At 46.0% G+C, this 17057-nt stretch overlaps 1 protein-coding gene across 1 annotated transcript in view; it reads right to left on the bottom strand.

Annotated features, from left to right (window-relative positions):
- GAS7 (growth arrest specific 7) overlaps window positions 1–17057 on the bottom strand; it is a 251864-nt gene that overhangs the window by 46286 nt on the left and 188521 nt on the right. Inside the window, exon 8 of the mRNA XM_015414339.1 lies at window positions 4347–4421. Coding sequence (XP_015269825.1) covers window positions 4347–4421 — 75 coding nt within the window. The remainder of the gene's footprint in view (window positions 1–4346; window positions 4422–17057) is intronic.

The following is a 17057-nucleotide window of genomic DNA, read 5'->3' as shown; positions in this document are numbered from 1 at the left end:
GCGATCCGCACAGACGGGGCGACTTGGGTATTAGATATATAGATTCTTTTAAGTCAATAGGTTATATTAAACGAGTATAACTCTGCTTAGGATTTCACCATTGTTCAGATAATAGAAGAAAACAAACCTCCTAAAACAAATAATGTTTTTAGTCATGTGTCATGAACAATTTCACATACATTAAATAATGCACTTTCAATCCACTTCCAATGCAATTTGCAACTGGATTTTACTGTGGCTGTTTCTGCATTATGGCCTTGCCTTCATTTATCGGCATTTTGAAGCTGGATCTGCTGGAGAGGTTCCGCAATACTACCATTTGTCAGCATTTGCCCCGCTTCTCCTGTTCCACATTAAGTTCGGGTTGTAGCCACTCTCCTTCCATCACACATTTCTACTCCCTGTTTTCAGCCTCCCATCATGCAACACGGTGCCATAGCCCTTATTTTTTTCTTGGTCCTTTGCATTTGTGTTGCAACATTATTGGGGGGAGGGACACGGTAGAATACTGGGGGGGGGAGCAAGACCCACCCACCAGTGCTCATTTATCCACCTGGATCTCCTAAACTTGCCTAATACCTTTTTCCAGAGACAGATATTTAAAGAGCCAAGCAGGTGGGGGAGAGGAGGGCCTTGTTTATACTGGCTCCTCTGCTCAACTAAAAGGTTGAGCAGTTTCTTACACATGGCGCCTTTGTTAGTGCTGTGGTTGGTGTGTCAGTCTCATGACACAAAGCTTGTGAGTTCAAACCTCGGGGGGGGATATTTTTTTAAAATTGGGCATTTTTCAAAAAGCAACACCAATCTTTCTCAGGGTTAATGTTTTTGTCTGTGAAAATAATGATCCACAGAGAACTGCTCATTTTCAACATCTTTGAACACACACTTTGTACAATAACATCAGGGAATTGTAATTATTTATGCTGACAGCAACATTAGCCCAGAGAAAGATGGTGTTGCTTTCTAAAAAAATGTCAATTAAAAATATATATATATTTCTCCCCCTGAGATTTGAACTCACAAGCTTTGTGTCATGAGACTGACACACTGACCACTGCACTAACAAAGGCTTCATGGAGGAAGCTGCTCAACTTTTTAAACAAGGCACTCTCTCTTCACCTGCTTGGCTCTTTAAATAGCTATCACTGGAAAAAGATATTAGGAAAGTTTATCAAGGAGAATGGATTTATAGTCAGTTGGCTACTACAGCCTGTTCAAGTATATAATTTGTCTTTTCAGTGAAATGGTGTATAAATGGGTGTTTTACGTTGTTTCCCCCCCTCCTATAACGTTGTGCTGCCTGCAACGTTACAATGCGATTAATGTTTTGTTTTTTAAAAGAATTTATTTTAAAAGATGGTGGATTTGTCTGGGTGGGGGGGGGGGGGATTCGAATGTAGGAATTCCACACTTGGAAATGGCGAGTTAAGACTCAATGCAAAAAGAAACTTCGCTAAAATCAAGGATTTAGAAAATGGGGGGCAAGAGAGAGGAACATGTGGATCAAATCCTGGCATGCAGGATCTTGTGAGGAACCATTCAGGTGCTTCAAATGTTTGAGGACACTGACAATGAGGCAAGTGCTTATGTGGAAATGGCCTGTGTGAAATGGCAAAATCCACTCGGAAACAGTCACTGAAGTGGATTGAAACGGCATTATTTGGCATGTGTGAAAACACCCAATATCACAAGAAATGGAAGCTTGCCGGGTGACCTTGGGCCAGTTACACACTCCCTAACCTACCTCACAGGCTTATGGTGAGGATAAAATGGAGAAAGGGAGAACAATGTCAGCCACTCTGAGGACCCAATGGGGATAAGGGTGGGGTATAAATGGAGTAAATACATAAAAGACAGAAATAAATAACAAAGAGGTCTATGGCACCCAAAAGACTCGCAGACTTATTGTCACAAACTTGTTTTTGAGCCTGAGGTAATGTTGGGGAATGGCTAAGGACACTCTAAAATGTATAAATGACAATTATGATGATAGGGCAGATTTTGTGGCCTTTCACATGCAGCAGGCCAAAGGTTCATAGAAGGGGTAGATCCCCCAGCATGCTTCCCAACAGGAGCACACCAGATCGCTTTGCTTGGCCAGAACTCTAACCAAACAACCAAGGCACTGGCAGCACTGCTGGGACTGGTGGTACAAGAGAAGGCAATAGGCATAGCTTATGCCTCTTGGATCTGTACACTTACCAGCCCAGTCAAAGGCAGATCCCTGAGATCCCGGCAGGGCCATTGGGGCTCACCTTTCTTCAGCTGTGTCTGACCAAGTGCAATCCTCAACCCCCCTCCCCACAATTTTACATTTTTTATCCTGCCTTTCCTCCAAGAAGCTCAGAGCTGTGCACATGATTATCCTCTCAACAATCTTGTGAGGTAGGTGAGGTTAAGAAAGAGTGACTGGCCTAAGGTCACCTGCCAGCTTCATTGCTGAGAAAGGATCAAATCCTAATTTAACATCTGAATCACTACACCACACCAGCGGATCATGGAAGGAGGCTTCAGTGCCTTCTGGAGCACTACAGAGGCTTCTTGGATATCTTTGGGTGCTTCCACATGGAGAGGAAAGCTCCTTGTAACTTTGGTCACAGTCACATGCACCAGAAAAAAAAGGGGGGGGAGTGAGGCTATTTCCTCCGGAGGAATTTGACCCGCAGTTGCGCGATCACACAGTCCTCGGAAGCTGCGAACACAGACTGCTACTGAGTGATCAGACGCAACCACGTCTGATCACTCAGTATGTGCCATTTGTTTCCCATGCGCTTAAACAAGGAATTGATTAATCGCATCTCCGCACTGAGGGCTTCCTATGGAGTTTGCAATGATGCGCAAACCGCGAAGGGGGGAAAAACAATGCCATGGAATTGGGATGGCCTGATCAGACCATCCCGATGCCATGAGAGCGCGCTAGAGCGATCAGACACAGGAAAGTCCGTCTGTGGCCCATCGCAATCCGTTTACTACCGGAGTTTCCCCAGTGTCATTTTACTCCGCTTCTGTGGTGGAGCAGAACGGGTTGCTGACGGCTGTGGGGCGCTTCCCAGATGTTGTTTGTTCGCGCCCTTTAAATCCGCCTGGAATTTGCGCCAATGGTGGGTCTAATTGTGCATATGATCACGCCCTTTCATTGCCGCCACAAAGGCAGCAGCATTCACACCAGCAATGGAATGTTGACAGAGCAATTTCCCCTGTATTTTCCTTGCCCTCAACCCGCCCTTTCTCTGCCTGTCACCGGAGGGATTTTCTTCTTTTCAAAATAGGCAACTGTTCAGTGCAATAATCTTATAACAATCTGTCTACTACCTCCTTTGAATCCCCAAGTTTCATTAAATCAGTAGGTTTTTAGACCTTTTCTTGTTGCAGAGATACAAAGGAAAGGTATACGTCCACAATAAAAAGAACTAGAGAGGGGTTTTTTGTTACATAAATGCTGGGAATTCAGAGTAGCTTGTAGATTGATTATGTTTGTTATGACACTATTGTGATTAGGGGATTGATTATGATTGTTATGACACTATTGTGATTAGGGGATTACATTGTGTGGATGCTCCAAAAAACCTCACACCAGTTTGGTTGCCAAACTGGAGTAAAATATTTGTGTGGAAACAGCCTTTCTATTTTATGGAGAAGAAGAAGAAGAAGAAGAAGAAGAAGAAGAAGAAGAAGAGGAGTATTTTATGGAGAAGAAGAAGAAGAAGAAGAAGAAGAAGAGGAGGAGGAGGAGGAGGAGATTGGATTTATACCTCACCCTTCACTACCCAAAGGAGCCTCAGAGCGGCTTACAAACTCCTTTCCCTTCCCCTCCCCGCAACAGACACCCTGTGAGGTAGGTGGGGCTGAGAGAGCTCTGACAGAAGCTGCTTTTTTTCAAGAACAGCTGTGCCAGAACTATGGCTTGCCCAAGGTCATCCAGCAGGTGCAAGTGGAGGAGTGGGGAATCAAACCCGGTTCTCCCAGATTAGAGTCCACACACTTAACTACTACACCAAACTCATTTTTTTTGCTTTGTTTTTTGGCTGGACAGCATCACTTCCTTTTTCAAATTGCTGAGGAAGTGCACTTCCTGGACCAAAATCTTTCTGCAGTGAGCTACATGCAGTGGGAAGCCAACAAAATTTCAGAGCAACATTTTCTATCAGTCTCAACCAGTTAAATAATCTTCCATCACAACCCAATTCTTTTTTATGCTGATTTCCGAGGAATTGAACCAAATAGGAAGGCTCCTCACACAAAAAGCAGCAAAAGGAGAACACAGAAAATTATTTCTAAATAAATGAACATGTTTTGTACCATGACAGAATCTATGGGATGTCATTATGATAAGGATACACACTCACCCTTCTTCCTGGGAAGCCAATGAGTTTTGAGACAGTTTAGACAAGTTTTTGGCATACTCTTCTTCAATTTTTATCCTGAAAGTGACAAGGCAGAAATAGCTCATTTAGAAGAGAAGTTTTTCATTATAGATGATGATAACTGTCCCTTAGAAATAGATCTCTTTATACATTGCAGATTCATCTGTAAAACGTCACTGGCAATTTAATTTTCTCATCAAGCACAACAGGTCAGTACTTGCGACTGGTACCCCAACCCGACTTATCTGAGATAATATAAACAATAGATTGTCCTGCTACACATAGAGCAGCAATCTCTCTGACATGTCAGGCAAAGTCACAGTGGGTTGGATTCAGCAGTAAGGGATTTCTGTCAGGCTCAGTATACATTTTATGGTTCGCCTGCCATAGAGGAAGGAGGAGGGGGTGTGAAACCAAATGCTTTCATTTTCCTAAAGCCTTTGATGTGTCGCAGAGACCTGTTGTTTTGCCTTGTTTCTGTAGAGGGGTACATGCTTAGTTGAGGGGGTAGCTGACCGTTGTTTCTAGCGGGCAAATGCTGTGGGGTGATTGGGTCCTGATTTTTAGTGCCTTTGCTTGAATACAATATATCTGCAATCCACGCACATTCACCTTCAGTCCTAACAAAGCTTGTGTTCAGTATGGTATTCTTCAATGTCTCAATAAACTAAACTTTCTTTGAAGTGAGTGGTGTTGAGAACTGATTTCACCAAGATCCTGACAAATTGTTAGGACTTCCTTTTTCCTTCTTCGACCTCCTGCACCATAGCCGTGATGAGTGGAGAGGACGTGATAGTCCCTACAACTGTGGCGGATGGCACCGTGACTGAGCAATGGACCACGGTGGCCCCGGTGACAACTGCAGAGTCCAAAGGTGCAGAAGGTGGGGCATGGACCAGAGACTCCTGGGTGCCATTCCCCACCTGGGCAGAGCCCACTTGGGTGGTGACTCCTGATCTGAGGTTTGAGAGGTTTGCGTATGATGCTGCCCAAAGGCGCTACGGACGATCCTTTCAGGATGACCCGGAGTGCCTCCATGTTGTGGAGGACACTGAAGTTGAACATCTCCGCAAGGAAGTCAAAGGCGAGGCTGAAGAAATCAGGCAAGAGATGCAAAACATGATGCTAGGTATACCAGGCATCATCATAGATGCCACCCAGCAAGAGTTCAGGAATAGTGGATGGGCCCAAGATGGAGCTAGAGAGGCACCCAAGATGGAGCTAGAGAGTGCCCCTACCTCCTCCCACAGCACCCCCAGCCATTCCTGTTAGCCTGGCTAGGCCAGCTGGGCCACCTGCAACCCTGGTGACTCTGGCCCTGGAAGAAATTATTGACAGCACCCCGGAGAAGCTGGCATTTTTTCTGCTGCAGGTGCGCAAGTTCATATGCGATTGGGGCCCCACTTTTGCCACTGACGAACATTGTGTGAATTTTATTGGGTTGCACCTCCGGGACCGGGAAGTCAACTGGTTCATGGGTGTCCACAATGTCCGGGGCCCAGAGCTCCAAGATGTGAATGCCTTCATGTGGGCACTCTGACGCCAATACGAGGACCCCCCTGGAGCTAGACAGTGCACACATCCACTTGAGAGGTCTATCCCAGGTTGGGTGCTTGGTGCGGAAGTACTCTGACGAGTTCAAAGATATACTGCAAAGCTTCGGGTGTGGCTCGAGGAGGAACTCATTGAGTTCTACCAGGGCAGGCTGAACCACTCAATTCTGGATTGGGCCCTGGCTCAGGGCAACCTGCTAACCCTGAACGGGTGGATAGAGGTGGCCTGTGAGGTGGAGAACCACTCCAACCTTTTGCGGATGTACCAGCCCTGGGCTTCTGTGAGGGCAGCGGTGGCAGAACAATGGAGGACAAAACCCAAGATAAGAGAAGCCGTCAGAGACTGATGCAAAAGGGCCTGTGTCTAAGATGTGGGGATGGGAAGGCGAGTGAGCGCAAGACCTCCAAGAAAAAGCCCAACTCGCAAGCAGCATGGGTGAAGCAACTCAAAATGCTTCAAGCAGGGGAGCGGGGAGAGTCTGACGGCACCTCCTCCAGCGAAGATGAGCCCAACACGTCAGCGGGAAAAGATTGGGACCTGCTGTGAAGGGTGCAACCTGGCAGGTTTGAAAGTCCCATGTGCCAAGTTTGGTGAGAACCTCTACCCCTTTGTTCTATGTAACTTTGACTGTAATAAACCCTGAGCGGGGCACCCAGATACGGGTGAGAGCTCTGATTGACTCTGGGGGTGCCTGAGACTTAATCAGTTCAGCATTAGTAACCAGGTGAGGAGTACCCATCCAAGTATTGCCAGAACCTTTAATCTTCACCCAGATGGATAGGTCACCAATAAAGGAGGTGTGCAAGTATCAAACCATACTCATGGTGATGGGGATAGGGCCCCATTGGGAGCAACACCCATTCATTATTAACCTTGCTGCAAAATTCTCAATGGTGCTACGCAACCGCTGGGTCCGAGATCATGATTCATATGTTCAGTGGGGTGGCAGGGCCCTGCACTTCTCAGACCCTCGATGCAAAGCTCATGGGTGGAATCCCGAGTGATGGAGGCACCAGTCTCTGTTCCAGAGCGTGTTTGCTTGGCGCAGGGAGAGCTAGACCTCATCCCTCTTGAGTACAAAGACTTGGCTAGAGTGTTCAAAGAGGAGGAGACAGATGAGCATCCCCCCCACTGAAAGTTGGACTGTGCTATAGAGATTTTGCTAGGGCACAAAATACCCAAAGGGAAGTTGCACGTAATGAGCCCAATTGATAAAGAGGAGCTGCACAAGTTTATAGATAATAACCTTACTCAGGGTTTCATCTGCCCAGCCTCCTCCCCTTTTGCTGCCCCGTCCTCTTCCGAAAGAAGAGGGATGGTGGGCTGCAGCTGTCAAATGCATACCCCCTCCTGCTCATCAAAGACCTCCTGGCGGAAGCTGCCCAGGGGCGCATTTTCACCAGACTTGACTTATGAGATGCTTATTTCAAAGTGCACATTTGGAAGGAGGATGAGCACAAAACAGCTTTCAATACCCCGTTGGGACAGTTTGATTACCTGGTGTTGCCATTTGGGTTAGCGGGGCCCTCCAGGGTTATTATAAACTTAATCAATGAAGTGCTACACAAGCATTTATTCAAGGGGGTGCTAGTTTAGCTGGATGATATCTTGCTCTATTCGAAGGATAAAGACTCACATGTAAAGTTGGCCAGGAAGGTGTTCCAAACATCTTTGTCAAGCTCTCCAAGTGTGAGTTTCATAAGGATGAACTGGATTTCCTGGGATATCCAATTTCAGGGGAGGGACTGGGCATGGACCCCCATAAAGTGTAGGCCATTGTGGGGTGGGAGACTAATCGAACTCGGTGCCAGCTCCAATAATTCCTTGGGTTCACTAATTTCTACTGTGCATTCATCCCAAACTTCGCCCAGGTAGTTTTGCCCCTTACTGACTTGTTAAAAACCAAGGGGAAGGGTCCCAACAGTAGCAAGCCAAGTACCAAGCTGGACTTGACCCTGGAGTGTCAACAGGCATTTGAAAGGCTCAAGGAGCTGTTTACCTCTGAGCCCATTTTACACCACCCTGACGAAAATGAGCCTTTTGTGATACAAGTCGACACCTCTGATGTGACTATAGGAGGGGCAATCCTGCAATGGGGGAGGATGGAAAGCTCCACCCCCTGGCATATGAGTCTAAGAAGTTCTCCCCTATAGAGCGTAATTGGGCTGTTTGGGTTAAGGAGGCGGCTGCCATCATACTGGCCCTTACAACCTGGAGGCACTGCCTGGAGGAGGTGAGGGTGCCGTTCGAAGTGTGGACAGACCAAAAAAACCTGGAGGCATTCGCATGCCCAGGTGCCTAAATGCCAAGCAGCTCTGCTGGGTGGAGTTTTTCTCTAAATTTTGGTTTACACTCCAGCATCTCCCTGGGAAGTCGAACTCTCTGGCTGACACACTATCCTGCCTCACGCAACATGACAGCCAGAGGGAAGAAGTCATAGACTCAATGTTCACACCCACCCAGTTGGGGGGGGGGCGGTGGTAACTCGCAGCCGAGAGAAAGCAGAAACCCCATTGAAGTTGAACCCTGGATTTGCAAATTTAAAACAGCTTTTACAGAGGGGAACATGGAGGACGTTCAGACTGACAATTTAGTGATGCTGAATGGAGATGGCTGTTGGTACAGGGGTGAGAGGCTGTTCATGCCTAAAGCATTAGTGGGGAAATCCTGACTTTGGGGCATGAATATAAACTGGTAGGGCATTTTGGATACCTGAAAACCCTGCACCTTCTTCAAAGGCAATTCTGATTGCTTTGTAGGATGGCAGATATTTCCCAATATGTGGGTTCCTGCCACACCTGCCTAATGGGGAAACAGAGGCCAGGAAAGCCCCTTGGGACCTTATAACCCCTTGAAATGCGAGAGAGACCATGGGCAGTGATTTCTATGGACTTTATAACTGACATACCACCCAGTAAACGTAAAACAGTGATTTGGGTGGTGGTTGACATGTTCTCCAAACAGGCACATTTTATTCCTTGCAAACAACTGCCCTCGGCCAAATCACTAGCCAAGCTTTTCATGCACCACATTGTGAGGCTGCATTCCATCCCCCACAAGATAATTTCGGACCAGGGGTCACAGTTCATTCCTAAGTTCTGGAAGGAACTGCTGCAGGTGTTGGGGGTAGAACAAGGTCTCAGCAGCTCCTATCACCGAAAGACAGACGGGCAAACTGAGAGGGTGAATCAAGTGGTAGAACAATTCCTCTGGTGCTTCACCAATTACCAGCCGGACAACTGGGTCAACCTCCTCCCTTATGCAGAATACAGTTATAATAACTCAGTGCACAGTGCCACTGGCCTCTCCCCCTTTAAAACTGTGCATGGGTATGAAGGGGCCCCCCCTCTCCACGGTGACTACTCAGGAGCCCAAACTGGGAGATTTTCAATCATGGTGGGAGGACTTAAAGGATTGATGGTCCACGATTCAAGAGACTCTGAGAAAGGTGAAAGAGGACTACAAAAAGCAAGCTGATAAAGGGAGAGCTCCTGAATGGGAGTTGCAACCTGGGGACTGGACTCAGTGTACCTCTGCACAAAAAATCTGAAGGGGCTCCAACCGGGGAGGAAATTGGGGTGGAAGTATATTGGCCCATTCAAGGTGTTGAGGGTCCCGAACAAAGTGGCTGTGGAACTTGATTTACCCCAGACTCTGAGGCATATTCACCCTGTATTGAATTTCAGTTTATTAAAAAGGGATCCGGGCCTGAACAAGTAGAGACCTCGTCCAGCTGCTCTGCCTCCTCTAATGCTAGATGGTGAACCCCACCAGGAGGTGGAAGAGATCCTCGATTCTAAGTTAAAATGGAACTGACTATACTACTTGATTAAATGGAAGGACTTTGATGACTTGCATAATGAGTGGGTGAAATGTGAACATGTTAGAGCCTCCTCTCTAACCTGTGCATTCCATAACAAATACCCTCACAAGCCAAAGGGGTGAGGGGTCTTGTGGGAGCAGTATGTCAGGCTCAGTATGCATTTTATGGTTTGCCTGCCATAAAGGAAGGAGGAGGGGAAAAGGGGTGTTAAACAAAATGCTTTCGTTTTCCTAAAGGCTTTTTTTTATATTTAAGTTTTTTATTGAGTATATCTATCAGTCCACAAACACACATTCATTATTGTGTTCTTATTCTTATTGATATACTCATTTTCCATTTTTAACAATCATAATAACCAAACAAAATATAGAGAAATTCACCTGAGGTTACTATTCCAACAACCTACAATTTTTACTCTCATTTAATCCCTCTTCTTTTCATATGCCCCTATCCTACCCATTTATAATTCCCATCCAACTTCCCCATATCTTATAGTTAATCATAATACAACTCATAATCTACAGTTTATTTCTACCTCAATTACTACTATTTTTCTCTCCATCTTCTTCTGTACCTGAAAAGAAAAGTTGAAAGGGTTGCCTCCGATTATGGGTGCTATAGAGAACAACTCTACAGCGAGAGGTAAACCTCCTCTCTCCCTGTATTCGGAGGTCTTGGGGGGGGGCACACTCTTCTCCTCCTTGCTACACCCTGTTATAACACTGAAGACTCTAGCCCTCTAATCTAACAATGCACACAGATAACTATTCTTACTTAAACATGTTTAGAGTTCAAGTCTACTCTTTTACTAATAAATCTTACTTTCAGTTGTTTTCCCCTACTTACACTATAGCCTAACTATCCACACCAGAGTACACTGTTCCCTTCACACACCACCTTCTTTCAATTTAGTAACACCCTCGATAAGTTTTTTACCCGTCATCTCATTATGTGCTATAAACGTTTTGTTATTTAAATTAATCACCAAATGGCCGAGTGCTAGTCATCTAAATGGTATTTCCTTTTCTCTCAATGTCTTTGCAGTTTCACGCATTCTTTGTCTCGCAATCAGCACCTCTGGGATGACGTTAGCATTCAAAATCATGCATGTGCCTAAAGGCTTTGATGTGTCTTAGGGACCTGTTGTTTTGCCTTGTTTCTGTAGAGGGGTACGTGCTTAGTGGGGGGGGGGTAGTTGACCATTGTCTCTGGTGGGCAAATGCTGTGGGGTGATTGGGTCCTGATCTTTAGTTCCTTTGCTTGAACACAATATATCTGCAATCCCTACACTTTTACCTTCAGTCCTAACAAAGTTTGTGTTCAGTATGGTATTCTTCAATGTCTCAAAAAACTACACTTTCTTCGAAGTGAGTGGTGTTGAGAACTGATTTAACCAAAATTCTGACTATTTCTGCCAGTGAAAGAGAACTCAGTACTCATTAGAAACCAGCACATGGTTTATTTAACCTTCACAGCTCTTCTTAGGCCAAAAAATTCTAGCAGCCACGAATGGAGAAGTGGAGCCCTACTTCTGTTCTCCAACTTGTCTGCTGTTCCTTAGTTCCATACTGAAACATTCTATGATTCCTAATTGTTCCACCTAACCTAGCAGATTCTACTAAGCCAGCACTGAATCTGTGGTGTCACTCAGCCACCAGTATAATAAACTCTGTTTTGGTGACATATTGGGACTACAATGCCCACTTACAGGCATTCTCGTTCAAGATGAGCTAATATATAAAATGGCATGTTTGTGAGTGTGCTTTAGGACAGAATCGACTGAAAAATAGATGGGGATAAAGGGCCACATCCTAAAGTTTTTCCTGCTAATTTTTACTTAATTCCTTTCCCTGCTTTAGCCCCTGCCTTGCATGGCTTTTTGTCCACATACGTCCCATAATCCCCACCACAGTTCTTATGGTGTACAATTGTTACCCAGAGACACTGCCTTACTCTAGGGTAGCCCTAACAGCAGGGGCACCCCACTCCTGACCTGAATTAGAGTCCCTCAAAAGTCAGGCCTGAAACACAGAGCTAGTCACAGCTCTGCAAAAGGGTTTCAATTTCAGATTGCACAAGGCAGCCCTCCAAGACAATCTCCAATCTCCCCCTCCACCCAGCAAGGTATGCATATGAAACAATGGCAAGTTCCAACAGGTACAGTATCTGCATTTCTAAAAGCTAATCAGTGACCACCTGGCAAGTAGCCCTTCTGTCTCCAGAACTTTACGTAGTCCTTTTGTATGATACCTATGTCTATGTGGAAATCCTTTGTCTCCACACCTGTCCTTCCCGCTCCCTCCTGCAGGATAGCGAGATAAAACAATCAAATATTCAAATTATTAACAATCCTTCCTGATGTCTATCAGGGGTTAAATGTGTGGACTCTAATCTGGGAGAACCGGGTTTGATTCCCCACTCTTCCATTTGCAGCTGCTGGATGACCTTGGGCAAGCCATAGTTCTGTCAGAGCTGTTCTCTCCAGGACAGTTCTGGAAAGAGCTCTCTCAGCCCCACCTACCTCACAGGGTATCTTTTGTGGGGAGAGGAAGGGAAGGAGATTGTAAACTGCTCTGAGACTCCGAGTGAAGGGCAGGGTATAAATCCAATCTATTATTATTATTATTATTATTATTATTATTATTTCCCACCTTTTGTCTAAACCTGGAAACCTATTCAACCTGCCTTGGCAGGACCATCAGTGGCCATCAAACCCATTCACCCAGGTCCAGTATAGCCATCTAGCACCTAGCTAATCTCACCAATCCTACAGTGAATCTAGACTCTGCTCCTCTGGGACTCCATTGGTCAAACCTAGGTTTTGGTCCTCCTGGTGTCACACCCCCTGGGACCCCCAGGTAATCTTTTGTCTTCACCTGAGACAAGCCCCTCAAGGCCTCCCATTGGTCCACATGTCTGCACATCTGGACAGGTAGCTATAAACCCCATCCTCATCAATGCTTCATCCTCTTTTGTCAATAATCTCTTTAAGATTGCTTCATTTCTTTATTTCCTAGCTCTCTGGTGTGTGTATACGTGTGATACTCCATTGATTAGCTGAAAGTATTAGGGTTATTTTCTTAATAAATTTCATAAAAGGTACTTCCTGTCTGTCGTCTGTGCCACAAAATTTAGAGAGCACAGGTCTGGTAAATGTGTCACAAATTGCTGGAGGATTCTTCAGCACAATTTAATTTTATTGTTTAAAACAGTTATATAGCGCCTTGCCTAGGATCAAGACAGCTTCTACCAAAATGCGAAAGGGGACTGTAACACCACAGACATTGATAAATAGCCAGATTGTGTCCCGAAGACCACCACTGTGCTCAAGAGCTGTGCAGATGCTCACGAGTCATTATAGTTAACAGCTTCCATTGAGGCAAGAGTGTCTTCTATTTATTCACTATTAGCCTGCTACCCGTGCTTCGCTATGGTATTTTTTCCTCTTTCTTTCTTTCTTTCTTTCTTTCTTTCTTTCTTTCTTTCTTTCTTTCTTTCTTGGATACTAGTGGAAACTTTGTCTTGTAGAAAAAAGTCCCACAATTTCAGATACCAATCACTCAGTTGTAACGTCTCCTTAGATTTCCAGTGAAATGCAATAACATTCCTAGCAGCTGCAAGACATAGTTCTATTAGCTCTTTCATAAGCCCATTAGGGGCAGAATGACTCCAATGGTTCAGGAGGAACAAGGAGGGTTGCAGTTGGAGGGCGCAACCTGTAATTAGAAATATTTGGGCATTGACGTCTCTCCAGAAGATCTGAACCTTGGGACACTCCCACCAGCAATGAATATAGGTGCCACGGCCCCCACATTTTTTTCAACACCTGTCAGAAATCGTGGGGTTGATGCCATGCAGCTGATGTGGAGTCAAGTACCATCGAAGTAGAAGTTTATAAGTTAACATTTGAATATTGGTGGAACAAGAGCGACAAAGAGGAGAGGACCAGATTGCAGTCCACTTTTCAGAGGTAAGCACCTGACCAATATCTCTATGCCATTTTATTTGGTGCCCGGCCTGGTTTTCTTTAAGTTGAGAATTGAGAAGACAGTAAACTTTCGACACCAGTTCCCTGTTAGGTAAGGATTGAGATGCCATAAGGTCTTCAAACGAGCGTAAAGCCGTGTCCGGCAGAGGGGTATGTGAGTCATAGCGCACTAAGTGTTTGACTTGTTCGTATTCAAGCCAGGATACCTGTCCCTGTAGCTTGTGTTCTATTTCTTGTTGAGTATGTAGGCAGCCCCCGGCCATGATGTCACAAAATCTGGTGAGGCCTTGCATTCTCCAGCAGCGATAGGCCAAAGGATCTTCCCCTTGGCAAAACCAGCTCTGGCCCAGAAACGTCTGCAGTGGTGAATATGGAAAGACCAGGTAAGTTTTAAGTCGGTCCCAAGCCCCGAGAAATGCCTGTAAAAGCTCACTGTATCCTGTTCTTCTGGGGTGGGATAAGGGCGGCATCCATAACACTTCCTCCAGTGATTTAGGGTACATCCCTATATTCTCAATGGTTTTCCAATAAGCCAAGTAGTTAGGTGAGTGGTGCTTTAGAAGTTTTGATAAAAGTGTGGCATCTCGATAGTGAGAGAGGTCAGGAAAAGCCAGTCCACCAAGTGACTTGGGTTTAGTTAGAGTTGCATGGGAAATTCTATGACGTTTAAACTGGCAGACAAAATTCATCAGCGACTTCTGCCAATGTTGTATCATTTTACTAGGGATGAGTAGAGGGAGGGCTCGAAACAGAAAAAGAAATTAGGGGAAAATCATCGTTTTGATGACTTGGATCCGCTCAAACCAGCTAAGGGTGGTATCGTTCCAGGACTTAAGAGTACTTTGGACCAAAACATTAAGCTCTTCCAAGTTTACCTTAGCCAATTGTGTAAGATGTAAAGGAATTTTTACTCCCAAATACGTCCATGTGTCCTTTACCCAGAAATATGGATAGGACTCCTTTAACCTTGCTTCTTCTGCTATAGTATTTAAGTTCCGTAAATCCAGTTATAATACTGATTATGTGAAGTTTAAAATGTGACATTTGTTGTAGGAATTCTAATAGAGAAGATTGTAGTGTAAGAAATGAAGTGAGACATATGTACTTTTCCCCCTCTCTACCTAGCACCTGAGGGCAGAACCATTGGTGGTTCTGCCCTCAGGTGCTAGGATCACCAGGCTGCTTGGTGAGCTCACTCTGGAGCAGGCCACATAGAACTGTCCATTTAAGAAGCAGTCATCCATTATGTCCACTCCTGCTACCTTCCACGAAAGTGATGGCATCTCTACTTGTGTTCATGGATTGTTTTGCTCCTATGGATACTGTGTTGTTCTGAGCACCTCAGGGTGATCTTGCTGGTAGTTGGCCTGTGCAGCTCAGTGCACTGCAGGAGTGCTATGTGCAAATGTCTTTGCCGCATTCCTAAGTTGCCTCCTCCTTGTAGTGTTGGTGTATCTGGCTCAACGTTTGCCAGGAGCTTTCTTGGGGGCAGTAAGAGGTGAGAGGAGTGAAGGGGAGTTGGTGTGAGGGAGTGGTGAAGTGGTGGACATTTTTTCAGGTTCATGAGGGAGGCACACATCGAAATGGCTCCTAGAAATGTCCTTTACTATCTCCCCATAAACATTCATACTCTGCCCCTGCTCCTACACCTGATAGACACTGGCCTGTCTGGTGTTGGGGGGGATTGTATTTAAAGGCATTGGGGAGGCTGGGCCAGCAGCAGTGCTAAGGCAATCCTGCTGAGCGAACCTCCCTGGCAACTGTAAGCATCCCAGCTCCTCCTCCTACACCTGACAGGCAGTTGCTTGTCCAGTGTAGGAGGAGAAGGGGGGAGGAGTATTAGAACCCACTGTGGAGACAGGGTTGGCAGGATCACTAAGGCGTTACTGCTGGGGCAGGCTCCCTGTCCTGTGTGAGAGGGGGAGGAGTATTAGAAGCCACTGTGGAGGTGGGGCTGCACCTGACAGACAACCGCCTGTTAGGTGTAGGAGGTGGGGGAGTGCGTTGGAAAGCATCCCCCTCCCTCTCCTACACCTGACAGGCAGCTGCCTGTCCAGTGTAGGAGGGGGAGGGGGAGTATTAGCCACTGTGGAGGTGGGGCTGCACCCGACAGACAACTGCCTGTTAGATGTAGGAGGTGGGGGGAGTGAGTTGGAAGCCATCCCACCTCCTCTCCTACACCTGACAGGCAGCTGCCTGTCCAGTGTAGGAGGGGGAGAGGGAGGAGTATTAGAAGCCACTGTGGAGGTGGGGCTGCACCTGACAGACAACTGCCTGTTAGGTGTAGGAGGTGGGGGAGTGTGTTGGAAGCCATCCCACATCCTCTCCTACATCTGAGAGGCAGCTGCCTCTCCAGTGTAGGAGGGGGAGGGGGAAGGAGTATTAGAAGCCACTGTGGAGGTGGGGCTGCACCCGACAGACCTGTTAGGTGTAGGAGGTGGGGGGAGTGTAGGAGGTGGGGGGAGTGTGTTGGAAGCCATCGGAGAGGCTGGGCCACCAGCATTACTGAACCTCACAGGTGCTTGTTGGCCACTCCCGATTTCTTCAACTGTCATTAGCTGTCTGCAGTCCCCTGTAACTGTTGGGGTTTTTTTTTTACCTCAGAACACTGAGCTCTGCAGCTGACCAATGAGAGTGGGGCTGCAGGGAGAGAGCTGCCTGCCAACTGCATAGGAATCAATGGGGGGAGCACATTTCCCCCCTGTTGACCCACTTAGGGGTCGAATTTTTAAAAATCCCTTCTTAGCGAGCACCTACGCCACGGTTGGCGTGCTCTCCCCAAATTTGGTGTCTCTAGGTCCAGTGGTTTTGCCTGGGCTTTGATTTTACAGTGAGGGGACTTTCTTTTATATATATAGATTACATAATTACAGTGGGGGGATTATTGCAGACCTTTTACTTTCCTCTGGCCAGGCAGGCAAAGTTCATGCCTAGAATACAGCGTTACCATTACAAGTCCTAGAGAAGCAATTCTCCCATCTATTATTATTTAGATAGCTATTTATAACAATTATTCTGCTCTTCTATGGGTAGTTACAAATAATGAGCAGCTATAAAATTAGCTATTTCATTCTCTCTCTCAACTTCTTTCATGTCTTGCAGATATTTTATGTTATTCAAACTATGTTCCAGCAGAGTTGTAGACATGGAAAAAGGAAGGACAGAGTGGGGTGAAGAATTTTTTTAATGAGCCAGAATCACTTGAGCAGAAGGTCTCATTGGAAGTCCAGTGAATTCAAAGGGATTTATGATCCTAAATCTCTACACAGAGGATTAGAATTGATCCTTCCTAATTACATGGACTGCTCTCACACCAAGGAGGTTGACA

The sequence above is a fragment of the Gekko japonicus genome, unplaced genomic scaffold, assembly GCF_001447785.1.
Source record: "Gekko japonicus isolate JY-2015 unplaced genomic scaffold, Gekko_japonicus_V1.1 scaffold152, whole genome shotgun sequence".
In the NCBI taxonomy this organism is placed as follows: domain Eukaryota; kingdom Metazoa; phylum Chordata; class Lepidosauria; order Squamata; family Gekkonidae; genus Gekko; species Gekko japonicus.
This window is presented reverse-complemented; position numbering and strand designations above follow the sequence as displayed.